Below are 27,639 nucleotides of genomic sequence, written 5' to 3' on the forward strand. Positions count from 1 at the left end.
GGTAGTTCGCGTCATAGCTCGCACCATTCCCAATGTTTTGAATTCTCCCCCGACAAGGCAACACTCGCCGCTTGTTGCTAGTCCGAATATCTCCTGCCTACTCCAATCAATTTCGCCACTCACTGCCACGGAAAGTTCTGGAATATAGTTATTTTTAGAGAAAAGCTTCTAGTAGATAGTGAACAAAAAATACTGTGTAAAAATGGCTGATAACATCGTCCGTCGAGAAGTCCAGAGGCGAGATGACCCGTTTGGTATCCCGGCATGTTTCTACTGGACCATCGACGAGGTGGCGGATTGGATTGAGAGCATCGGCTACGCTAAATACAAGGTACTGGTTAAAGGTTGTTTGTTTAGTTCAGCATCGGCTACGCTAAATACAAGGTACTGGTTAAAGGTTATTTGTTGAGTTCAGCATCGGCTACGCTAAATACAAGGTACTGGTTAAAGGTTATTTGTTAAGTTCAGCATCAGCTACGCTAAATATAAGGTACTGGTTAAAGGTTATGAGTTCAGCATCGGCTACGCTAAATATGAGGTACTGGTTAAAGGTTATTTGTTGAGTTCAGCATCAGCTACGCTAAATATAAGGTACTGGTTAAAGGTTATTTGTTGAGTTCAGCATCAGCTACGCTAAATATAAGGTACTGGTTAAAGGTTATTTGTTGAGTTCAGCATCAGCTACGCTAAATATAAGGTACTGGTTAAAGGTTACGAGTTCAGCATCAGCTACGCTAAATACAAGGTACTGGTTAAAGGTTATTTGTTGAGTTCAGCATCGGCTACGTTATGAGGTAATGGTTAAAGATTATTTCATATGTTCAGCATAGGCTACGCTAAATGTAAGGTACTGGTTAAAAGTTATTTGTTGAGTTCAGCATCGGCTACGCTAAATACAAGGTTCTGGTTAAAGGTTATTTGTTGAGTTCAGCATCGGCTACGCTAAATATAAGGTACTGGTTAAAGGTTATTTGTTGAGTTCAGCATCGGCTACGCTAAATATAAGGTACTGATTAAAGGTTCTTTGTTGAGTTCAGCATCGGCTACGCAGAAGCGTAGCGAGGGGGTGGACATATGTCCCCGGGCGCCGACCTTAGGGGGCGCCAAAATGGGTTGGAAAAATAAATTGAAAGGTTGAGGGGGGTGAAAATCGAAAGTTTGAGGGGGGGGGGGTGCAGATCAAAATCTCGAGGGGGGGGGGGTGCAAATCGAAAGTTTGGGGGGGGGGGTGCAAATCGAAATCTCGAAGTGGGGTGCCAATCGAAAGTTTGAGGGGGGGGGGTGTGCAAATCGAAATCTTGAGGGGGGTGCAAATCGAAAAGTTTGTCCCCGGGCGCCGGGAAGGGTCGCTACGCCTCTGAGGCTACGCTAAATACAAGGTACTGGTTAAAGGTTATTTATTGTGTTTAATATCGGCTACGCTTAATATAAGGTGGCCCTACTGGTTAAAGGCTATTTATTGGGACAACATAGGCTACGCTAAATATAAGGTAATGGTTAAAGGTTATTTGTTGAGTTCAGCATCGGCTACGCTAAATATAAGGTACTGGTTAAAGGTTATTTGTTGAGTTCAGCATAGGCTACGCTAAATATAAGGCTAAAAGTTTCCCTTTCAAACCTGACGGTCTATGGGGCAAGTGAAGTAGAGTTACTTGTCACTTGTTTCTGTGACCTCGGCATATAAAGAGATCAGCACTATGCCCAGCCGCCTTTACTCTCCTTAACGTGAGTTAAGTACCCATCAGAGTTGGGTGGACTCAGGGACTGTCTACTCACTTGAACCCGGATTCGAACTCAAGACTTACGGGTTAGCAGTCTAGCTCTCTAACGCTAGATCACTCCGTCCCATAAATATAAGGCTAAGGTACGGGTTAAAAAAGGTTATTTCTTGTGTTCAGCATCGGCTACGCTAAATGTAAGGTAATGGTTAAAGGTTATTTATAACGATAGCATTGGCCACGCTAAATATAAGGTACTAGATAAAGTAAAGGTTCTTTATTTTTTGGGAGAAAGGGGTGCTCGGAATTGTGTGTAACGAGGGGAAGGGGGTTGGGGGGAGGGGTTAAAATCGTTTTAAAAACTCAACATTGTTTATGAAGGAACCCTATGTTCAGCATTGTCTATGCTATTTTACAATGTACTGATCACAGTTTGGTCTTCCCTAGACAGAACTGCATCCTCAATCACTAACTTTTCCACCTTCCCAAACCCCACCCTACACTCTGTCCATTCTCCTCTCTCTCTATCAAATGTCTCCCTCTCAACTACACCAACCCCCACACCCTATCCATAAACAGTTAGCAAGTTGATTGCAAGGGAATGTTCCTTTCTACGCCACATTGCTGTCTGTACCTCTTAACACGCATCACTTTAGTCAAACTCGGCTTATGGATAGGCTCCGGTTAGATTGTAGGGGTAAAGTATCGTTTATTCTAAATTACATTCCCCGAATTCTCTGAGGGCGGATCAAATATGCAGGACGAATGATAAGGCGACCCAGACCCTGACACTATTTCAAACACTGAAACCAATTCTAATCCTAATCCCGACCATAGCAGCGATACTGGTAAAAAATATCGATACAATACTGGTATACTTTTACTGCCCGATCGCTGTTTTGGTGAGAATACATAGTGCCTAGCTAGATCATTTATAATTAAAATTTGACTTACTTAAATCAATCCTCTTTATTCATTGTGGAACACGGGGCCTCAACCATACTCATCCATTTCGTCTGTTCCCCGGCTGTTAATTTTGCAACTTTTCGAGAAGACTCCGCCTCCAGGTCTCTCTTGAGCACCCTCTCTTCCGCTTTCCCTGGGGGTTCCACTCCAGCGCCTGGCGTGTCACGTTAGAGTGGGCTTTTCGAAATGTGTCCCACCCAGCGCCACTTCCTTCTACTTAATTGTACTAATTAAAAATAAAAACTGATGGTATACATGATATCATGTCCAGTGGCGTAGCCAGGATGGTCTCAAGGGGGGGGGGGGGAGGTCCAATTTTTACCCGTGGACAAACTTTCGATTTGCACCCCACCCCCCCCTCAGACTTTTGATTTGCACCCCCCCCCCCCTTAAATTTTCGATTTGCAACCCCCCACCCCCAAACTTTCGATTTGCACCCCCCTCAAACTTCCGATTTGCAACCCCCCCCCCCCCTCATACTTTATATATATATACCGAGGGGTCTATGGGGGGGGGGGGGGTTATGACCCCCTAACCCCGCCCCCCCCCCCTGCCTACGCCACTGATCATAGCCTCATTTTTTTATGTCTGTTATATATGTTACATTTTTAAACCTTAGAATGACATGTCAACGTATTAAGCATCCTCTATATATCCAGGAAAATTTTCGGTCCCACTTCATCAATGGAAGGAAGCTGCTGACAGTTGACGCATGCGTACTCCCGAAGATGGGCATCACACATTTCGGTGACATTTTGGTAAGAAACTTGTTTGTTTCTCTCCTGGAAGGTCTCAGCGAGCTCAAATAGTCAAGAATATAAAACAGCTCGAGTCTATTAAAATGTTAACGGTTCCTCAATAATGGCCGACAAGCTAACCTAACCTTCACCTTAACTCTAATCCTAACCTCGGAAGATAAACATCTTTATACGCTGCTGTATCGCGCATGTTCGATGATCATAACAGTACCATAGAAATATTACATTTTGAGCTATTCAGTGCCCCCCCCCCAAAAAAAAAATACCACTTAGAACATTTATTCTTCAAAATTAAAATATACCTCTATACTAATATCGATTCGCTAAAAAAGAATTTCGCTGGGACCTTCTTTTATATTCCATTAAATTTATATAGAAATTGTATTTTTTCTTCTGAAAAAGTTAATTCTATTATTTTATCATGATAGCTAGTTAACACTTAACCACAGCAATTTTGTTGCAATAACAGACATGTATATGTAGGCGCCTTACCTACAACACCATTGCAATTACATTACCTGGTTATATAAGTGTTATAAATATTTATACGATTATCTAAAATGATATAATGTAAAATAAAAACCTGTAAGCCCCCATACATCGAATGTCATGCACGATTTTATATGTGAACGTAAATAAAAACAAGTTTATGCTGGAAATGTAAATGTCATCTCAATGAATATTTTCGTTTTTCGCTGTAGTTTTTAATTCGAAAATGTGAACGGTGTTGGTTTGACAGAAGCTGGGTAATGAAATGGGTTTCACAATCAGGCCGTACTTTTGGTCATATGAACACTCTTAAATTGTGTGATTTCATTTGGAACAGAAGGAAAACTAATGCAATGATGTGCAGTGATACAAAAAAGAAGCACATTTGAATTGTATTTCTGTATTCAGAGCAAAGGAAAATTAAATTTTTTACCAAGAGCTATGCTTGTTAGTAAAATGTACCGAGCTCCCATTAAAAAAAACCAAAGCAATTTTGATAAACAAACCAAACTACGCTCCCCACTAACATTCAGACAACTATTTGTTAGACACACATACAATCCGACACCCCACACTAACACCAGCAAAAATTTGTAAGACACACACACAAACCTACACCCCACACTAACACACCAGCAACCATATGTTAGACACACACACACAAACCTAAATTGCTAAATCCTACACTAACACACCAGCAACTATTTGTTAGACACACACCAACCTAAATCCTACACTAACACACCAATAACCATTTGTAAGACACACATACCGACCTACCCCACACTAACACACCAGCAACAATTTGTTAGACACACCAACATACCTACACCCCACACTAACACACCAGCAACCATTTGTAAGACACACACACCAACCTACCTACACCCCACACTAACACACCAGCAACAATTTGTTAGACACACCAACATACCTACACCCCACACTAACACACCAGCAACCATCTATAAGACACCAACCAATCAACCGACTCCCCACAGAAGAACCAGCTACGATCCGCGACCTTTATTCCAGAGCATCTGTCTCCAGACACGAGAACTGGCCTCCCACCGACGCGCCCCCTTCTCGCCGTACGTGGACACGAGCCGCCTGCATCTCTTCCACCAGGACCTCGTGCCCTACTGCCTGGGTCCGCCCAGCGGAAGCTTCAGGAGACTCAACCGTCATGACGACCCCACTATGAGCCGGTGTTTTCTATATTAATTCATCCAGCTGGGTTTTTTTTTTCTTGGCGTGATCAATCCTTCATGCAGAATAATGTTCATTCATATTTTTGTTTTCAAAATTAGTCGACGGTTGATGTATTGTTAAATTTACGACTCGTGTGAAGCATTCTTGGTTATATTAAAAAAACGTTTTAATATATTTACTAAGCAAATTGTATAACAAGACTATAGTAATACGTGGGGCATAAAAATTTAAACTAAACAAATCTGCCCGAATACTTTAATATTTATTTTTAAAATTAAAAACTAAGTTTTTAATTAAGAAATGTAATCAACCGTTGTCAAGTATTGCATTACGAAACGGCCGTATCATGTACACACATAAAAGATCAACCTATCCAGTGTTCTGCCAAACTTATCACAAACCATCAACTTCCGCTGTTATGTCGTCGACAGGATGTAGCCGGCAGGATCCGGAACTTGTTATGTACCGGCAGACGACTCAAGTATAAGCCCCCAGAACTGGAGGCGCCATTCAAAGATGAGAATTTTTACGAGTTCAGCCCCATCGACGGTTTGAACCCCGAGTACGACTACTACCTGTGGTACCCCAGGCCGGCCTTGTCCCAGCCCATGTGGATGACCCACCCGGAATTTGTGGCCAACGCCAGCACTCAGTACGCTGCATGGCCCGTGGGTCGTCGTATCTACGACATTTACCGGCGCCACTCCACTATTTGACTCGCGACATTGTGTGACGTGTTTTCGGGAAGTCCAAAAACTATTTTTACATCTTGAATCAAACATCAGAAAAACTATTTTTACATCTTGAATCAAACATCAGAAAAACAATTTTAACATCTTGAATCAAACATCAGAAAAAACTATGTTCACATCTTGAATCAAACATAAAAAAAACAAGTTTAACATCATGAAACAAATATTTAAAAAAAAGATTTTTCCATCACTGTGTATAAATATATTTTTTTAAATAACCAATGTATTAAACTGAATGTAACACTTCATTGATTTTATTTTAAAATATATTTCATATTTGTTAACGTTCTAGTATTTCATTAACGATAGAATGTTATATTTTCAAAGAATAATTTCCACAACTTCTGGCACGTGAACTAAGAGCAGCAGTTGGGTTTTTACTTCAAATAGAATAGACAAGTTAGAATTTCATTTCGTTTTCTGTAATTTAATTATGCAGGCGTGATGGCCTCTCCATTTGAAGTAGAACGTAGATTTATCATAAGAAACTCTTTGTCAGATTAGTTTAAACTGTAACTAACATGCGTATTTTAGGATTAGAGATTGTAAACTACGAACATATTTACTTTGGGATTTAGGATTGTACGTTACTAGCATACATGCTTTGGGAATAAGGATTGTAATCTGCTGGATTAGATATGTACGACAAGAAAAAGGATTGTAAGCTACTAGCAAACGTACTTACAGTAGAACCAAGGACTGACAACTTTCAAGCAAACTTAGACTTGTATCGCGGTAAATTTGGGCTAAGTAACGCGCTGAATGACCGCTGCTCTTATTTCTCTCCACCAGGATCTGGCTGGATATATTCGGGATCTCATCGGGAAAGGCTCGAAAGCGTCGTGGCTGCCGCCCCTCCCCGGGCCGCGGTTTTACCCCGGCCCCCAGAAGTTCCAAGTGGAGGCCGCCACCGGCAACGACATCGACTACAACTGGAGGTACTGGGTGCCGGAGTTCTACTACGGGTACACGCCCAAGACGTCACCGGTCACGTGCGGGGACTTCAGGGTCCGGTGGTTTAACAACAGCCAGCACGCCTACAAGCTGCTGGGGAGACACTTCTACGACCTGCACCGGCCGGCGTAATGCCGGGTCCGGCTTCTCCGGTCCGCGTGAAGGTGGTGGTGGCTCGCTCAAGCTTCGTGTCCATCTTTGATTGTGGATTGTGTTGCTGATTGGTTAGATGATATAAGCCGTTGCACCCATCTTTGATTGTGGATTGTGTTGCTGATTGGTTGGTTGATACAAGCCGCTTCATTCATCTCTGATTGTGGTGGATTGTGTTACTGATTGGATGATTGATACAAGCCGCTTCATTCTTCTCTGATTGTGGTGGATTGTGTTACTGATTGGAAGATTGATAGAAGCCGCTTCATTCTTCTCTGATTGTGGTGGATTGTGTTACTGATTGGATGATTGAAACAAGCCGTTTTTATCCATCTTTGATTGCAGTGACTCACGCTATGAAACTGATGGTTGATTTAGAGAAAACTGGTGTATCGTATGCGAGAGACAGCGAGTCATTGAACTAAATGTTACTGGACTACATGTGTGGCACATTCACAATTGGATTAAACGTACCAGTGTGGCTGTATTGTTTCCTTTTGTTGATGAGTGAACTTGATCCAAATGGCTTTTAGATTTCGAAATTTGATCGATCTAGGTTTCGAAATTTGATCGATAAAGGTATCAAAATTTGATCGGTCTAGGTTTAGAAATTTGATCGGTATAGGTTTTAAAATTTGACCGGTCTAGGTTTAGAAATTTGATCGGCCTAGGTTTAGAAATTTGATCGATCTAAGTTTCAAAATTTGCCCAGTCTAGGTTTCAAAATTTGATCAGTCTATGTTTCAAAATTCGATCGATCTAAGTTTCAAAATTTGCCCAGTCTAGGTTTCAAAATTTGATCGGTCTAGGTTTCGAAATATGATCGGTCTAGGTTTTGGCGCCCATCATGCCTTTATGAATGTATGTTAGGTCATGAACATGTTCCATGCAACTAAAATAATTAGTCAAAAAGGGGAAACAACTTATTTTAGCTCGATTTTCTATCAGAGTGTGGACACTTTATTTGATAAGTAAATGTTAGAAGAAAAAAATTCTGCTTTGAATCATAAAACACCCCTTCCTCGAAAAACAAAAATCCAACTCTTTTATTTAAAATCCAAAAAGTTAGTCATAGGTTATGTTGTTTTCTGTTGCTAGAACCGGAGTAAATTAACAGCACTAGCTTCTACAATATGAGTTTCTTTCATGTGTTTCTTTGGTGTGTGTGTGGGGGGAGGGGGGTGCATGAAAGGGGTCGGAGCTCGTACAATATATATATATAGAAAATATAAACTTGAACCAGTTTCCGCCCACACGGAAATATTAAGCGCCCCCCCCCCCCCTCCACCGAAAGAAAAATGTCTGAAAGAAACCTGTTCACTTATCCAAGCGACGAATAAAGCTCTGACCAATATGGAAACTTGTACCCACAATAACATTCAGCTGCGCTTTGGCCGTATGTAATGTTAGCTATCTAATCCTAAGTCAGTGACTTGTCTCGATAAAAAGTTAGTGTCTTGCTAATCATTTCGTCAAAGATCTGCTGAATGATCACTTTAGTGAATAGAAGATGCAAGGTGTTTAGAAGGATACCTATAAGCTGACATTTAGAAATAACATTCCTGATTTAAAAACACGCAGCCAATCTTCCTTCTTTAAAGTTTAGCTCTGTGTTGTTGTTTTCTCTACTTCTCCCGTTCTCTCTACTTCTCCCGTTCTCTCTACTTCTCCCGTTCTCTTTCAGGATATCCGTCTGTTGATTGCCATGTTGAGTTTAAAGCGCTACAGTTTTGTTCGCTACTACTCCAAAAGATGATTTTCCTAACCATTCACCTCAAAAGATGATTTTCCTAACCATTCACCTCAAAAGATGATTTTCCTAACTGTTCGTCAAAAAAAGATGATTTTCTTACCATTTACCGCAAAATATTATTTTTGACCATTCACCATGAAAGATGATTTTCTTACCATCTACCATATAATAAGATGATTTTCCATCCGTCATCTAAAAATGAATATTTAACCACCAGAAAGCACCATTTACAATAGGATACAATACGTAAAACTGTTTTGGACCTTAAAGTGGAGACGTTTGAAATTGTTCATGTCTAAAGATTGAATAAAGATTGAAACCTTATGTTGGATTCCGTCTTTAAAGTTTGTGTCTGTGTGAAGATGGTCACCGTTGGATTTTTATTTTCTCCTGCCAGGCACTAAACGGGCACTTGAGGGCACTAGAAGGCGCGTCGTTTAGACTGACCTCCGACGCTGCCGCTATGCCGTACGTCGACCCCTACATGATGATGGACCGGGACGAAATCTCGTTGTTGTACGGGTATGACCGGTGGGAACACCCGTCCATAAGCGACCCCTGGCGCGGCCACGCCCGGCATATAGCTATGAAAACCGTCGGCCCGAGGGGGATCTACTTCACGGCTTACCCAGCGGGCCATGTCCGGCCGCGTTTTCGCTAAACTCTAAACCATCAAACAAGTTAATTTTAGCCATCGATTTTCATACAGTTGAAGAATGTATATTTTATTTTCAATTGGTATAGGCCTACTTAATTAAATGTATATTACCATAGATTTTAAACTGTGTTGTTATTTCTGTCTACGCACGTTACAACAATGTGAATAGTTTATCTGACCAACGCCGGATTTAAAATCTTGAGCGAGTGTACACTTTAACAGATCATCATTCTGAAGTTTGAATTTTCATCATAGAGCTGTTCGGGGAGGAAAAAAAAACCTCACGTTTTTTATCGTCATTTAGTTTAACCGTTGCTTTAATAAAGGAGTCTGCTAAAGATGTGTCTTCTGTCTGCAGGATTTGGCCAAGATAATCCAGAGCTTAACGAACGCGCGAGTGCCAGTGACCAGCATCGAACGTCCTGGTCCACGCCCAGCTGGCTTCAAATTCATTGGGCCGCCTGCTGCAGAGTCGCAGGTCGTGCCCTGGTGGCGCCAGAAGCGGCACATCACGTTCTTGGACTACACACAGAACGTCAGCCGCATTCAAGCGGCTCGCTTGGCCAATCAACAGCAGTATTACATGTCGCCGTAGCTGGCCAATCAACAGCAGTATTACATGTCGCTGTAGCTGTTGTTTTGGGGGAAAACGATTTTAAAAAAAAAGGAATGTTGATTGATCTTTAGGACATTCTTTGAACACGAGGTCGAGTCTGAATGAAAAGCAAGATCATCCATGTTGTGTGATCAAACTTAGTTTAATTGATGCATGCGGGGAACAGATTGTGATTATTATTTGCCAATTTGCCAACTGATTGTCGAAATAATGATGACCGTCTTCAGCAAGAATTTCCTAACATATGAATGATTGAATGTTTGCTTGCCATCATAATTGATTTTATAGAAATATAACGCCATGTCTCCAGCAAGGGTTTCCTAACTTATGCAGGATTGAATGTTTTTTGTCATTGTAATTAAGCTACTTAAAACAGTATCGCCATATCCCCATCTCTGATTTGAAAAGAAAACCTTTAACAAGAACCAACACTCATCGCAAGTTGTGGACCAACACATTGTTGTCCATCACAAACCATGGATGAAGAGCTTGCCACGTAGCCATCAACTGCAGTCGGCACTGTTATGCTAAACTTTGCCGAAATGTGGCTCTGTCTTAGCTGGTGAAATCTTGCGTGCAACTATAGTGAAGTTGTGCATTGTGTTCAAGGTTTCGTCCTTGTGAAACCATCGATGGACTAAAGCTATTCCTCCATGTTCTACACTTGTCTCTATGTTTTGTTAATCTTATAGAAAACACAGAAACCATTCATTGAAAACATGTTTCTTCATTGGTAGTTTTAAATGAAATAAAAGATATGGTAATCACAAAGTTTTACGTCAACATTTTTAATTTATCAACTTAAAGTTAGGCTAGTTAAGTAAAAGTCAATTAATTTTACTAAACGATGACCTGCTGTATTGTGGCTTTTGAGACACTCAATTATTTTTAAAATAATTACTCAATTTTCTTTTTAAATGATACACAATATGCACCAAAGAACAGCTCATGTGTTATGTCTAACTGTAAACAAAAGTAATGAGTAGCTCACAAGTTCAAATGTACCTGGATGGGTGGAATTGAAGTAGCTTTAAGAATCACTGTTTCCCTTTATTTCAATCAACGAATAGGCTTATAGTTATCGAATGCATGCTTAGATATTTTCAACTACGGTGGATTATAGATAGTAAAAATTCTTAATTAATTTCTCTCACAATTTTTCTTTCTATGGAGTATAAATATAAGGAGCTGTAAATATGTAAACAAAAATGTTTTTTAACAAGCCTGGACGCTTTACCAATCTAGACGAACAGGTAAGATTTCCTAGCTTAGAATTGACATACTTTAAACCTATGGATGTCTAATTCACACTAATGTTGTATATGACGCGGTTTTTAGCCATCTTTTTCCTTTCCTCCCCAGAACCTGCGGGTCGCCATAGAACGCCTGTGTTCCCACCGCCAGCCCATGTGGGATAGCCTGCCGTTCAACCACACGCCACGGTTGTACAAGTTCGAGCTCCAAGACCGACCATCCGGAAACACGGAAAGTCACCTGACCCTCATCAACTTCCGGGAGCGAGACGACCGGCTCTTGCGGTCAAGTTTATCGTATCCATGGAAATACATGACATGGGACTACTAGTTACCGGAATCTGGCAGAACAAGCAGTCATGACATCTACTCATCATTACAAGGACATCAATGTTTTCACAACATTCCATTTATCTGCTTTAGCCATGATACTTAAAAAAATGAAACCACTACTCTCAACACACACTGAAGACACATACCATAAGAAGATCCTTACAGAAAATTCAAGTTGTTTACAAAGTCCCGAATGTCTAAAAATTATTGATTAATTTACATTTTACTATGAAGGTAATTAGCTAACACTAACAGGACAGACAATCAGCAAATACTTAGGTAAAATATTTAATCAGATCTATCAAATTTGGTTAAACGATAATAAATCACGAGGTTTAGAATAGTCTAATAATCAATTTTTTGCAGCATAGCATTTCTAAGATCCATCATACACGTTTATTTAATTACCCAGTTAGGCGAAAATCATGTGGAGGAAAAGGTTGGGGTTTATTAAGTTAGAGCGCGAGTGGTTATTTTAGAACCCTTAACATAAGTAGCTGGAGTCCCATAACAGAAATGGTTACTGTTCAATTGGCCTTTATTAAAACTACGACACGTTTATTACTGAAAAGGTTGATTATTCGTTAGAGAAAATGTACAGGGACCCTGGGTGGGTTGAGCAGCGAATGTCGTAGCTCTTGCCATAATGACACATGCAGGTATAAGCTGTAGTTGTACTCACCTTGTCATAATGACACATGCAGGTATAAGGTGTAGTTGTACTCACTTACATGCAGGTATAAGGTGTAGTTGTGCTCACATGCAGGTATAAGCTGTAGTTGTACTCACCTTGTCATAATGACACATGCAGGTATAAGGTGTAGTTGTACTCACTTCCCATAATGTCACATGGCGGTATAAGCTGTAGTTGTACGCACCTTGCCATAAACGATGTCACATGCAGGTATAAGCTGTAGTTGTACTCACTGGCTTAGTTGACATTACAGTATTTACAGTACCAAACCACTGTTCACAGCTGCTGTGTAAACACATCAGGGACCAGCTACGGATCAGGAAACACTTGAGGGGGTTCAACCCGTTCAAGCCCCGGTACCCCTACATCACCCTGGAGAACAGGTCCGGCAAGTCTCACCCCCACATGACCTACAAGCAGCACGCGGAGATGGCGGAGAGGATAGTCAACTCGAGGCTGGCCTACTTCCGGAAAAAGAACCTTTACTACAGGTTGGTCTTCTGTTTTTGTTGTCGACAGGTTACCGCGACATTGATGCAGAAATGTAGTTAGATGGAGGGGAGATATTACATTCATGACAAAAATATAGGGCTGCACAAAAAAGTGGAGTTCCAGGTTGATCTTTGGAGGTTGTCTATGTCGGCTACATTTTCATTCGTGGAGAATAGAGGCGCCTGCAGAGTTTCTTCCAGATAGAATTTATACAGAAAATATGAAGAAAAGTCTGAAAGAAACACTGGGCGCCTGACCAAATAACTATTTAATCGGCGATTAACAATAAGCCAAGCGTTTTTCCACCGTTGGTTCCACACCTCCCCCCCCCCCCCCCTGACAGCAGTATAGCCAAAGCATTTCTTCAGATAGTTGATTTTTTTCAAGTTGCCATTCTGACAACAGTAGACCCTATAACAAGCTGACCACATAGAATTCGTTTGAATTTTTTAAACTGCAGATATGACAATGCAGTATAATATCTTGTTCACTTTCCTGCCTGCAACGTATGTCTATATCACTGGATAGTACTGCCGATTCTAGCAAAAAACTAACAGCAGCTTTAGCTTTCTAACTTTTATAAACAGGCATACTCCGTTTATTCCCCACTTTTTGCATAGCATTTACTAATTTACAATCTAACAATGTTAATAATTGACTTTCCAGTGGCTGGTCTATGCAAGACTGGTGGGATGAAAAACTACGAGCGGAGGAGAAATCAATGAAAGAAAACAAACAGTCTGAGGAGGACAAGAAAGTGACCATTGGGCGCTCGATGCAGGAGCGGCTCTATGAGGCGGCACACAGAGAACTTTCCTACGAGAGCTACAAGCCTGACTGGTCCAGCAAGACACCTCGCAGGATCCTCAGCTGTCCGGCTAACATCATGCCTATAAGCACCGTCAATGAGATCAATACTAACATCATTGGTCACCTCAACTGGACACCTATCAAAAGGACCAGAAAAATACCAGCTAAGAAGTGGAAGAAAGAGCCTGAAGAAGAATTACGAGACACTTATTTGCCTATTATCTTTCACTGGAAAGAAATGGAGCCTAGCAGAGGGTATGAACTGAACAGGATAGATAAACAAATTAAGTGTGGATACTACCAAGGATAATAACAAAGACATAGATTGATTCTGTATCCCCTTTGATAAGCCAATGTTAACTTGTAAGATAAAGTTGAAACAAGAAGTCATTCACTATGTTTAGCTCAGTGGGGATAATGAAATAAAGTCAAGCTTCTTGTAGATTTTAATTAGCTTTAATTAAAATTAAAATGTAATCAATATGCAAAACATAGCTTGTAACTGTAGTAACTTAATATTGATCATACTTCTAACATTCACAATTATGCAAGTAAACAATAAAACAATATTCTTAATATTTTATTTATTTTCTTGTTGATTTATTCAACACCTATTACAACATAAATTACAAAGAAAGTCATTTCATTAAAAATATTTGTCAGTATGAGTGTGACAAACAAAAATAAAACTAGATGGGGCAAATGGAGTGACATCACCAAATGGACATGATTTAACTATACAAGTTAAACATAAAACACTTAAAAAATACACTCTGAAATAAAAAGAGATTCTCGGCAAGAAATTATGTTGACAGGGGCATTGCAGAGAAGCACAACTTGAAAATGAATGGAGTTTTTCCACCTGAAAGCAAATTTGTACATGAAATAATTTCATGGTTTATGAACTTTCTGAAACTGATAAGAAGAAGAAAAAGGTTAATAAATGAATGCAAGAAAAAGAATACTTCCAGCAACAATACTATAATAATGCATTAATATTTACAAAAGTAAGTCTGAATAATTAAGATTATGCACTGAAGAGGTTGGGTTGGAAACTATTGGCACCTTGCAAAATAAATAGGCCTATTAGTACCAAGAAATTTTTATTTTCATATCTATATATAATACACAACACAGGTACTTAAATACTAATAAAGATGGGTAGAATTAATACATACTTGCAGCTTACTAAAATGATATGATAAACCCATTTTTATTTATGCGCATTATATTTTTTAAAAATCAGTTATATTTCTTTAAAGTGCTTAGAATAAACGTTCACATATATATTTTACTATTGTTAAGAACATTGCAAAACTACAAAATCTTGAGCCCACTATTTTCACTTTACATAGCAATAATTAATTGATTTCTTATAAATTTATTAAAAACCTAACAAATCAAAGACTATATGACATTGCATTGGATCTTGACCTATGTGTCATGTTTAAACTAATAATTTCAGTTGACATGGGAGAAATTTTTTAAATGTTTCACCTCAACAGACAGAAGTACAAGGAATCAAATTAAATAAATGCTGTAAAAAAAAAAACAGGAAAAATTGTATTTACCTGCACTGTTTATTGGTGTGTGATTTACCATGACGAGTGCTTCAATTCCATCAGCTTTGCTTTCAAACTCAACAAGGCCAGTACAACTACGTTCAGCTGGAAATATTAAAAATACAGTAAAAATGTATTTACATTGCACTATCTGATGTATTTCTTTGATAAAAAAAATATATAACTAGTAGTAATAATAAACAATGCCATCAATACTAATGACCTAAACATTTGCAATGTGCATTAATAAACTTTTGCATATAATCATTTTGCACGTTAAAGAAAATTTTTTAATTGTACATACTCTTTGATGGAAACTGTTTCATCTTCAGGGGGCGCTTTCCTATTGCTGTGTCAAATAACTAAAAAAAAAAAAAAAAAACTTAATAGCCTATTTTTGTATAACAATCAATGAACTCTGCAATGTTAGAGGGAATGTTTAGGTATTAAAAATGTTCGTCCCTAATTATTGCTTCTTCATTAGGAGAACAAAATCAGTAAATTGTAATTAGAGAATACATACAATTACAATGACATACAATTCAATCTTTCAAGCATCATATTATACAATTAAGTATAGAGAAAAACTAAAAAATCAGTATACCTCAAAAACTTCTTCCTCTCTAATGTTTGGAGGTGCATTAAAGAAATGAAGTACTTTAGATGGGCTTTGAATGCGATTTTTTTGAGCTGCTTCTGGATTTGTAAACCTGTTGTTTCTGTTGCCCATATAATCTTTATAAGATGTAGTGCCATCTGGAAGTTCATGTGGGTTGGGTACTTCTTGAAGAAAAGCTTGCTTGGACATGCTTCAATTTAATTTAAACATTGTTAAAAATAGATAATGAGTATTCTAATACATCATGTTATAAACATTTTTACTTTATAGGAAAGCAAAGCAGATGAGTATTTACCTTAGCTGAAGTTTATTTCCAAAAAAGAAAGCATTGTTGAGATTAGCAATAGCTCTTTCAACAGAAATTGGATCTCCAAGTTGGATCATAGCAGACCCTTCTTTGCTCTTTAAAAACTTGATCTGGTGATAAAAAATAAAAATTACATCGTGAAATAAATTCCAAATCCAAACATGCAAAGATAATTACCAAAGTGTACCACCAGTACAAAATAAAGAGTAGTAATTCTTACCCTGACAACATTTCCATAAAGACAGAAAAGATTAAAGAGTCTGTCACAATTCATCTTGTCCATATTTAGGCCATAAACCATACAGACAGCACCTTGTGACCCAGCACCTCCTTCAAAGGACCCACCACGACCATAACGATCAGGCTAAAAATAAATACAAAAAAGAAAAACAATTGCTATCAAGAAAGGCCAAGCAAATAGGTGACACAAACTCTTAATAATTAAATAATACATACAGCGCCTTTAGGTCCGAAGCGTTCACCAGGACCTCCATAAGGACCAGGACGTCCATAACCATCAAATCCATCATCATAATACCCAGGTCCACCAAATCCTGGAGGACCACCTGGTCCACCACCAAATCCACTGCCAGCTGGCCCGTCTGTGAGAAGAAAATGTAAATAGCATAAAAGATAATTATATGGAATGGTTTCTCTTTTTGTTGACAGTTTCATAACATAATCCACTTTACATATTGAAAAAAGTATGCACAAACAATTGAACACCTTAACATATACTTTTAAAATGTATAATAGTGGTTACCTAATATACTTTTTTAAAAGAACAAAAACAGACATACTGTAGGGGGCTGGTGCAGAGCCAAACCTAGGTTCTTGCAACAGGGGCTGTCCACGACCACCTGGTGGCTCCTTGCCTGGAAGAGACGAGTTAAATGCTTTTTTCCTTCCCACGACTTTAACAAAAATAAATAGGCACTTTAACAGGCTTGCTATTGTGCAAGCCATTTAACGATTTACATTTATGAAATGCATATGTTCTAATGGTGTCCTGGATTGTGAAATCTTTCTTTGAATATGAAAGTGGAGCATGTATTGAATGTAAAAAAAAACAACCCAAATAACTTAAACTGACACAAGTTTCTTTTAAACATCACTCAAGAATCAGAACCTGAAATACATCTTCAAATAATCATACATAAAATGTTACAATTAATTATATATAAATGTTAAAAAGCAGTTCTCAAATAAATTGAAGAGGTAAAGTAACCAGTTCCCTGAAATAAAATGTGTATACAATTACGCCACCAGGAGCAAACTTTTAATACACATGAAAAGTTCACTACTTTCAAAAAAATCAAACAAAAAATTACAATTGGAAGTTAAAAATCAAGAGGGTGAAAATGGATACAGGTTTAGAGCATATTTTTATATATTATTGTAATAAAATCAAAACATTACCAAACACATCCACTTCATTATATCCTTTTACATGTTCTTCAATCTAGTAATAAAAACAAATACTACATATTCTGGAAGGGGAAGAGGGATTCAAGCTATTCACAATTCAATTGCTGTAGTTGAACATTACCCGTCGACCCCTTCAACTGATAACAGAGCTGAGCAGAGATGTTAAGCACAGATACGGAGCAACATCACTCTCCCATCATGCCCTTGCTTGCTCTGTGAGACGGACAAAAAATGCATCAGCGAAATATGCTCGGAGAGTGAATGCTTTTTAAAAAATGTATTTCTTTTGGAGCATCTGGCTGCATTGCATGAGTGTAGTGTCCAAGTTTAGATGTCTTGGGGTAAATGTTCAGGCAAGTATTCTGGCTTGTATTATGTAGTACAGATGTGAACAAAGCAATAACATTTCTTTGTCAGGAAGAAGAATTTGGAAACAATTTTTTCCCGGTGGTGCCATGAACTTACATTACGATTCATTATAGAGAAAGCAGAAAAGAAAATTTGTGAAAACTTCTTTGCCCCATAATGTGGTATATGTAACATGTTTTCTGAACATTAATATTTATGATTATTTGAAGGAATGGAAACTTCCGGTTTAAGTGAAAATAATCCATATTTATCTTTCCATCATGAAAAAAATCTTGAATTGTAATTTTAAGAGTAAGTGTCTCTGTTTTGATAGATTGCACTGTACTGATGGTCTTGATTTGGACACGAAGGAAGGACTGCATTATTTTTTCATTTAATAGTGGACGAGGTTATGATATGTTGATAGGTTTTCCAGTTTGTAAATGATGATATGCTGGACGTGCTATCCAGTTGCATATGTTGAAAAGGCTGTTTGTGTCTTCATGTTGTTTTGAAAACTGCTTAGAACCCATGTTGAATTGCATCTTGGTTTTTCTCCTGATTTATTGTGTGCACAGTTGCATTTTGTTTCAGGAATAAGTTTTTAATGCATTTCCAAATTCGTGTTGGTGATATATGCTCTTTCATGAAATTGCATGTTGTTGTCCATTTGTTATTTGAAAAAAAGAATGTGCTTGATAAAATAAAATTGTGAACAACTTTCAAGGGAACTTTAAAATATACTTACCCCCTAATGCTGGATTTGTGTAATCCCAGCTTTCTGAATCATTTCGAACTACATTCAAACGTGTAGGCTAACAGAAAAAAAAGGTAACTGTTTAGAAATAAAGCAATAAAAATTTGTGTCCCTAAAAACACTAGTTTCTAAAAAGTAGGCCTACTATTAGTATTTATATAATAATATTGAAATTGTTACCTTGGCATATTCAATTTTCAAGGTACAGCATCCTGAATAAATATCTGCCCCATTTAGAGATTGTTTTGCTCTCTTTGCTGATTCAACATTGTCAAACTTGGAAGCTGTTAAGGTTTTTCTTTACCAATGCAATCAAGGCAATTCAATATAATAGACCATAAAGAAGTTTAACCTAGATTTTTACCAAATGTTGACATGACCGTCATAACTTTTAAGGCGGGATTAGACATAAAGTGAGAAGAATGCAAGAAAATATAAAGCAGGCAATGGAAACTACAGGGAAAAAATTGAACAGACCAAGAAAAGCCTTGATGACTATAGAAAGTAAAACAAAGCTATTTACATTGGCTCTAAAGGATTAAGTGAAACTTGTGTTGAAATATAGTTTGGTAAGTTCTACATAACAAAAGATATGTAAATAATCTCCTAAATAATAAATCTGCTGGCTGAATACATTCAAGAAGAAGAAATGCGCCAGAAACTGAGTCACAGAGATATTAGAAATTAAAAGGAAAATATCAATTAAAAAAAATTCCAGGAAAAAGAGCATAATTTTGAAAAGTTACATACGAGAAAAAGCAGTCCGCCACAATACCATAATTAAAAAAGTCCATCTGATTTAAAAAAGGATATTCCACCATTGCTTGAACACCATTTTTCTTGAATATAACAATCCTTTGTACTTGACCATAAGGACCATTAATTGTGTGCATAACATCCTAAAAAAATAAAAAAAATTTTTAGTTTATAAGAACTATTACAGATTAAGTCAAAGGAGGCTGTGGTACTGGAAATTTATAGATGAGAATAAAAATAGCAGTTTTTCATTAGTTCCATGCAAATGAAGTGTTAATTATAATAAATGAATAATTTATGAATTTAAAATGTGCCTATTAAGTCGATAGGATAATGAATTTCAAAAGTAGTTAGCAGAATTTAAGAAAAAATACAGTATATACTTGTTTTACTTACAACTGTAATTGGATACTGTGGGTTGAGAATTGTAAAAAGCAAAATGTGATTGGGAGGTCGAGCATCTTCACCTTCACTAGATAAAAAAAAATAATTGTTAAAATATTACCACTTATTTTCTTGTGTAAATACCTAAACCATCATTACCAAACAGAAGTTTAAACAAATAGCAAATTTAAAACTAGTGATTCATATGAACAATTTAAGAAATTTGAAAACAATACATTATAATTAATTTAATTCCCTCTAAAGACAACCTGTTGTGTATTTAAAACTTACCCTGGTCTCTGAATCTTTTGACTGAGTGAGAAGTTAAAGAAAGCTGGCTGTCCGGCAACATAAATAGAGTTTCCCTGCTGTCATAATAGGATAAAGGATCAAAGCAAAAATGATTAGATTTGTTCAATAAAATCACCAAGGAAAAGAATAACAATAATTAATACTTTTCAGTAACAGTAAAGATTTTCCATAAAATAAAAAAAACAGAACACGCATTTCTAGGGATAATTCAACAAAAATAAATAACATTACATCAGCTCTAAAAATAAACCTCACCTGACAATATTCCACACAATTCTTTGCACCATTAATGTCCTAAGAAAAATGTGATAAAACAAAGCTATTCAAAAGCATACATGTGGAGCAGCAAGCTGATAATCCTACACCACCAAACGTTTTATTTAATACTAATTTGTGTATGTCATAAAAAATTGTTAACAGATTTCACTGAATATTTTGATTATTTCTAGCCAAGTGTTCATAATAGTTAACTCTCACACAGGTCATATATTTACCTCAAATTCAATAAGGGCTTGTCTTTTTCTTGGCATCATCATAACATCTCTATAAATATGAAATAAAGCCATTTAAAATTTTAAATACTGTATAGTGTTTAATTAAATCGAGGAATTTACAAAAACAATAATTCTGCACTAATAAAAAAGTTATCAAAAAGTTTACCTGACTGTTCCAAAATGTTGCACTGCTTCAACTAAATCTCCTTCAATAGCATGTTCTGATAAACCTCTGACATGAACACATGGTGAAGGGGAAGGTTTAAAGCGATCTTCAGGATCCTAGGAGTAAAGGTTTAAAATTTTATTCCACAAGGAACAATCAAATAACATTCAAGCCTCAATAATGGGTATGATCGCTCTGGACATTAGAGTCAAGCATTCATTGGTGAATAAAATAATATGATAGTAAAAGATTTAGCTGCTTATTTTGTTTCCCTTTTATTATCTAGATTATCATCCTTTTTATTTATGGCCAAGGTTATTCCTAGTTGATTGGCAATAGCCCCTAAATATTTTTATTGATTCCATAGCTCAGCTAAAAAAAGATAATTGGAGCCCATAGCTATAAGGGCATTGCGTTTTGCATCTTCTGCCCTCCATGCTATTGCTGGGGGGAAGAAGCTTCTTACGTAATCACTTTGAAAAAAGAAATGTGGAACATTTTGGCATTGAAAATCAGAGCCAATCTTAGTAAAACTATCAACTTTGGATATCTAAAAACTAGATTTCTTAAATAGATCTAGATTCTAGATCCAGTTTTGCATGATTTTAGATACTGATGTCCGATAATACTCTTTCATAAAATAGGTGTGTTGGGTAGTTAGTAGTATTGTAATCTTGACTTATTTTAGAAATGAGGGTTAAGCTAACGGTAGGACCAGGGTTGGAGTTAGGGACAGGGTTAGCAATTGTAGGCCGTTCGGTTCAACGCTTCCGGGTTTGTCATTTTTGTGGCATCTCACGGCTCAAGCGCTTAATAAAAATGGCGACCAGTTTCGCTTTCACTAAACGGTAGAGGGATAAAACTAATAATTACGAGGCCATCGTTAATTTTAGACATCGGAACTATCCGTTTCTATTTCAGTCTGTTATTTAAGAATTCCCAGATGTACTTTTGACCTAATTTCTTCGTTTGTCTCGCAAGCGACGCGTTAGTGAAAATAGCTCTATGAATTCTTGTCTTTTATATCAAATAACTCTTACATATCGCTTCCAGATGCAAACCAGCTTATGTCAGATGTAAACTATAAAGTATTAATTTTACACACATTACCATTAACTGGTAATAATTTATTGTGTTAATGAGATACGTGCGTGGGAAAACGATCACCCCCCCAATAATGCCATTTTATTATAATCTTGCTTAGTGAAAACGAGGCGCAGGAAAATGTGTGCTGCGCAAGAATCCAATCATTTGGCTAGATTTATGACTGTTTTTTTATGTCACACCTAAAAATAGAATGTTTACGCTTTCTTCATTGATGATCATTTTTATAACTGAAAGTATGGATTATTAGTTAGATTGCAGGTTTTGTAACTTGGTATACTTACCATTTATCAATTTTAAAAGCATAGCATCCTGATTGTGTACAAATATACTAATATAGTCATAAAACACAGAAACATTAAGTTATAATTGCGATGTGCCACACCCCCTCAAGAAAACGTGTTTATTAAGCTGTTTATCTCACTTTACAGCAGTAATTAGGATTAATTTTCAAATTTTTATCACTTATTGGGTAAGATTAAGCACATGTTTACTAAAAATAAAAAAAAAGATAAAAGCAAATTCTGTTTTAATGAAGGTTACGGGTCAAGTTTTTTTTTCCTTCTGTCAAGTTCATTGGAGGTTGCCACAGACTGACCTGACTTTGGAATTTTTTTCAGTAATAATGACTTTACACAGAAAGTTAAAATATGCTAAATTAGCTTAGTTTACTAGTGTTCTAGCTATTATTGATACATTTTTAATAAAAAAATCATTCTGTAATTCTCATCAAAAAGCCTAGCAATTGACATATGCCAGTTAGATCTAGATCTATGTACGTAGTTAACTACCACTACTACCAGTAACCTAGCACCACTTTTTAAAGAAGATTCCATTATCAGAAATCTGTATAACCCCCCCCCCCCCCCCCCCCCCCCCCAATTTTTACTGAGTGAAAACATCTTTACTGGTGGTCATGAAATAAGAGACAAGTGTCAAGAGCCCTTGCCTACCAAATTGTTTTTTAAAACTCATCATTCTTAAAATTTAAAATAAAAGTTACAATTGGTGTACTTTGCAATGCAATAGATTAAATTTAAGTTTTTAAAGTGTAGTGAAACTGCTACAAATCAACATCTAGACAGATTTTTGAGATTAGCTTGGAATTATTGATTTGTATAGCCGCCAAGCCGGCTATCACCGAGAAAGCAAAATGAAAATGTGATGTTTACGCAAGCTGTGTAAACTAGGGACATGGATATGACGCGCGATTTGCCGCGGGCGAGGAGAGCTGTTCGCCGATACCGTGATTTTGCGCTACGGCGTTTTTTGCGATGGGCAGTTTCGAAAAATTTATTTTTTCCTACAACCCAAATGATTATTGTCATGGTTTTAATAGATTTACAACTAGAAATGGACATCGTTTTTACTTACAAGTTGTTTTTTGTTCCAATGGATTATTATTTTATGGAGTTTTTCATTGAAAATAAGGTAAGTTTGAGCAAATTTTTCAGATATAGCATTTTATGGCACAGTAATAAGTTTAAAGGCACAAATAGAACAACCATTTTTCTATATGAATATCAAAAAATTTTAGCGACAATCGGACCCAAAAAGGTTTTATTTGGGACCAAGAAAGCATCTCTGATTTCAACAAACCGGATGCTTATAATAATAGTGATTTAAATAATGAAACCAAAACCGGAAGTTAGTAAAAATCGGAATTTCCCAAATATTGTCAATGACGCGAAAGCAAAAATATTAGAGCTGATTTTACAATCAGAGCCATCCATCATCCCCTTTTGCTTTTTATTGACTGATTTTCACTTCTATTGATAAAACATTGATTCTTTCCTGATGTTGCAGTTATATTTCGTGTTATAATTACATATTTATTTAATATGAATTATTTTACTTGAGTTAAGTTTCCCACATAAGTTTCTTTGAAGTTGCGTTGTTAATATTGGATACTATGATAATTTCTCTTTTTTGTAATATCGAGCCCATTTGTAACTTTTTCATGTATAAATTGAACTATAAATATATTATGAATAACAATAAACTTAAATCTAGAATACTTTTAACAAAAATACTATATCATAATAGATCTAGAATCTAACTTTGCTTTTAATGCTGGTGTCCAAAAATGATGTCACATTTCTGTCGGGGGGGGGGGGGGGGGGGGGACGGGACCACACTTCGTCATTTTTTCACAATGTGTGATGAGTTTGTTATAGCCTCTAATTTGCGTTTTAAATTTTTTTTTTTTTTTTGTAAATTGCAATAGACTAATAGAAATTGATTAATATACTTATTGACCAGAGTGACCATAGTCACTATTTGAGAAAGAAACCATGAGCTATGTTAAAAATAAAGTTAAAAATAAAGCTGCAATTTTGAAGGGGTTTTAGGCTCTGGTCATTTTAATAGGGGGGGGGGGTCTGTGGCTTTTTGTGATAATGGGTGACAGTGGGTAGTAGGAGATATCATTTTATTGTACCTGTAGATCATTTTTAATTAAATTCAATGAAAGAAGAAAATCGTTCTAGTTTAGGCTTTTTGGATTTGCAATACATTTTAAATAAGTAGATCTTTTCAAAATTCTACACCTACTTTTAACTAGATCTATATCTGTCTGTGTTAACACAGATCTTCTGTAATAAAATAACTAAAAATAAATAGTCACAAAAGATGTAAAGATAAAAACGTAAATGTAATTGTAAATCTATTCTAAACAGGTTTTGAAGTTCAGCTGAATTGAAGTCACAGCCTTCACTGCTGGAGTAGCCACTTCCTCAGGATTGTGCATGGTTAGGCCTGATAAAATTCACTGCCAGAATAGCTATTTCCACAGGGTATCAGACTGCCTGGTTCAAGTTTGTAGAGCGTCCCTGAGTCCACCCAGCTATGATGGGTACCTGACTCACTTCAGTTAAAGTTAAGGCAGATGGGCATAGTGCTCACCACACTATCCCTTCATATGCCAAGGTCACTGATACAGCAAACTTTACTTATTTGCCCCATGCACAGTCAGCTAATACAATATCTACATCATTTAAACGTAAAAGATGTATTTTAATTTGACATGTATTTTTAATTGCAGGCAGATGTTTATTATGTATCCTACATTAAAAATTCAATACCACATGTTTATGATGATGCATAAACACGATGGATGAAATGTATACAATGTATCAACAAAAAGGCCAATTTTCAGCTAAAATTCCAAGGTTGCCTATAGCAAAATTTTTGTTACAAAATAAGAAGGGTACCCATGCTTCAAACCCACTTTTATGAAATGAAATATTTTTTAATTAACTTACATCAATGTGTATTTAAAGTACATAATCAACTTCAAATTTTACTGTTTTTGAATGATATAAGCAAAGAAATTAAAATCAGTTTAGCTTTGTACCTCTTTCTTGTTAGAAAGTAGCTGCGCTGGACAAAAATGACCTTTTAACTTTGACAAAAAGTAACAAAACCACATAAGCTAGATGACATATCTGAACTTTCTGTGAATGTATACAATATTGATAACATTTCAGCAAATTTTCAGCTAAATATTCCAAGTGGTTAAAAATTGGCAACAGATGTATGTTGTCTGTTGGAGAATTCTTCGTCACAAAATTAAGGGGGGTACCATAGTTTCATGCCCCCTTTTTTAAAATAAAATATTTCTTTTATCAACTTTGATCAGTGGGCATATTAAAGTATATAATAACCATCATTTATACTATCTTTAAAGAATATAGGCAAAGTTATCTAAAATAAGCTAGGCATTGTAGTTCTTTTTTGCAAGAAAGTAATTGCGCAGAATAGAAAGTACTTTTTGATTTTGACCATTACTGTAACATAACTACATAAGCTAAGTAAAATATTTTTACTTTCTGTGAATGTGTTCATTGTTGGAATCATTTAAGCCAATTTTTACTGAGATATTCCATATAATAAAAATTTGGCAGCAGATTTAGTATTGCCTATATAAGACATTTTCTCAAAAATTTTAGGGGGGTGGCCCTCTTGGTTAACATTGCTTTTATCAATTTTTCACATCCACTGAAATTATTTGTATCTTATCCTTTTACTGATATGATAAGCTTGATCCTAGTCAATTTTTATTAAAAATTACCTGGTATTTAAAAAGTTACAGAGGTTTTTGTTCACATCCAAAAAATAAGGGTCACAGAAATTGGAAAAACCCCATTATAAAAAAACCCGAAAATTAAATACGTTAAAAATTCATAACTTTGAAACCGTTTGAGCTAAAATTAAAATGAAAATATCTTTATTCCTGGCTAAATGAGCTCTATAAGATGGTGCTATTACATTTTTCAATTTTTTAAAATTCAAATTTTATCCATGTCCCTAGTGTAAACTGTGAGTGAAGCCATCATTGAAGCCTCGTCCACTTCAAAGTTTAAAAATTCAGGTTTTTGTGATTATGTAAAGATGTGGAATTAATATAAACATAAGAAATTAATCGTTTATTTACCCTCGATCCATCGTCTGTACGCTGCCTTTTGTTAGAATGCTCGTAATTATTCGCCATTTTTGTCCGCCTTGTCACTTTGGATCGTCCTCAAACAGAATAGACTTACCCAGATTTTTAGTCTGATGGTAATTCACGCTAAAGTCTATTCGGGTGCAAAATGCAGACCAACTTTTTTTATATACACATATTAAAGACAAACAAATAAAATAAAAATAATTTTTTTAAATAGGAAACAATTAATTTAACACTAGATCTAGATCTATATATAAATATATTTTCATAGTAAGATAGGCTAATACATTTTAAAATTTAAAGTAGGCCTTCCCAATCTGTCACAATGAAAATGCCCAGCCTCGTTTTGCATTAGCTCATTAGCTGTTCCCATAATGCACAAGTCAGCCAGTAGGCTTGGGTGAAACTAACCACGTAGCCTAGGGTTGCCTCTAGGTCTATCCCATGATTTTAAAAAAAAAACGGATTGTCCTGAATAAAAAAGAAAACATGAAACAGAGTCCGCACACTACGATAGTATGCTTCGCCAAATACATCCTAACACGCATTGCCGATTATGTATATTGTAAAAGTAACCCACATATTCTAAAATTTTAAAATACAACATGAGAATTGAAATTAAATGGACCTAGATCTAGATCTATACATTACTAGTTTGAGTTTGATACATCTAGATCTAGATCTCTAGATCTAGATGCGAAACACTTTTTAAAACTTAGGCTAGGCCTAAGTACGGAAACAATCTGAACACATTTATCTGTACCATTGGGGGAGGGGGTGAGAACAATGTGATTGTTATTTACCAACACATTTTGAAAATGGGCATTTTGATGGAAGGGGTGGTAGGGTGATAGATGACGTCCACGTAATAGAGGTACGGCTTTGTGTGACGATGAGCTGGTATTGGATGTGGAGGTGGACGTCATGTATGGATGACCTAGCGAATAATCTATATAGCTTTTCTTGTTTTGTGATGGTAATACTCAGAGGCGTAGCGAGGGGGTGCGGACCGCACCCGGTGACACCATTTAGGGAGGGTGACATGAAGGCAAAAAATAGCAAAATATATATTATATAGGCCTATAGAAACATTTGAGGGGGGGTGCAAAATCGAAAGTTTGAGCGGGGGGCTGCAAATCGAAAATTGAAAGTTTGTCCCCGGGAAGGGTCGCTACGCCTCTGGGGGGTGACACCATCAAGTGCCGCACCGGCTGACACCCGACCCTCGCTACGCCACTGGTAATACTGCCTATGCAAGAAACGCATATACAACCGTGGCCTTGTTAAGAGTGTAAATAAACCTGGCTTAACATCAATCAAAGCCTCGTCTAACGGATTCGAGTA

General features: G+C 36.8%; 2 protein-coding genes across 4 annotated transcripts; one reads left to right on the top strand and one right to left on the bottom strand.

Annotated features, from left to right (window-relative positions):
- Positions 1 to 14,191, top strand: LOC131945265 (uncharacterized). Its single transcript, XM_059306354.1, has 4 exons — positions 1 to 331; positions 3,344 to 3,442; positions 12,592 to 12,800; positions 13,468 to 14,191. The coding sequence occupies exons 1-4, from the start codon at positions 203 to 205 to the stop codon at positions 13,919 to 13,921; spliced, it is 891 nt and encodes a 296-aa protein (XP_059162337.1). The 5' UTR covers positions 1 to 202; the 3' UTR covers positions 13,922 to 14,191.
- Positions 14,176 to 26,589, bottom strand: LOC131945264 (heterogeneous nuclear ribonucleoprotein L). 3 transcript variants are annotated; one of them, XM_059306351.1, is made up of 17 exons: positions 26,284 to 26,571; positions 20,745 to 20,860; positions 20,579 to 20,627; positions 20,340 to 20,378; positions 20,064 to 20,140; positions 19,785 to 19,860; positions 19,446 to 19,531; positions 18,813 to 18,909; positions 18,624 to 18,690; positions 16,900 to 16,974; positions 16,556 to 16,701; positions 16,320 to 16,463; positions 16,088 to 16,209; positions 15,778 to 15,982; positions 15,478 to 15,535; positions 15,183 to 15,278; positions 14,176 to 14,473 (listed from the first exon to the last, which is right to left on the bottom strand). In XM_059306351.1, exons 1-17 carry the CDS (start codon positions 26,338 to 26,340, stop codon positions 14,415 to 14,417), a joined length of 1,569 nt encoding a protein of 522 aa, XP_059162334.1. In that variant the 5' UTR covers positions 26,341 to 26,571; the 3' UTR covers positions 14,176 to 14,414. The 3 variants fall into 3 exon arrangements, with proteins under 3 accessions (XP_059162334.1, XP_059162335.1, XP_059162336.1); XM_059306352.1 differs by having other exon boundaries at positions 20,064 to 20,137; positions 26,284 to 26,570; XM_059306353.1 differs by lacking the exon at positions 16,900 to 16,974 and having other exon boundaries at positions 26,284 to 26,589.
- Positions 26,590 to 27,639: the final 1,050 nt, after the last annotated feature.

The sequence above is a fragment of the Physella acuta genome, unplaced genomic scaffold, assembly GCF_028476545.2.
Source record: "Physella acuta isolate Inbredline_101_S28 unplaced genomic scaffold, ASM2847654v3 ptg000533l, whole genome shotgun sequence".
Lineage (NCBI taxonomy): Eukaryota > Metazoa > Mollusca > Gastropoda > Physidae > Physella > Physella acuta.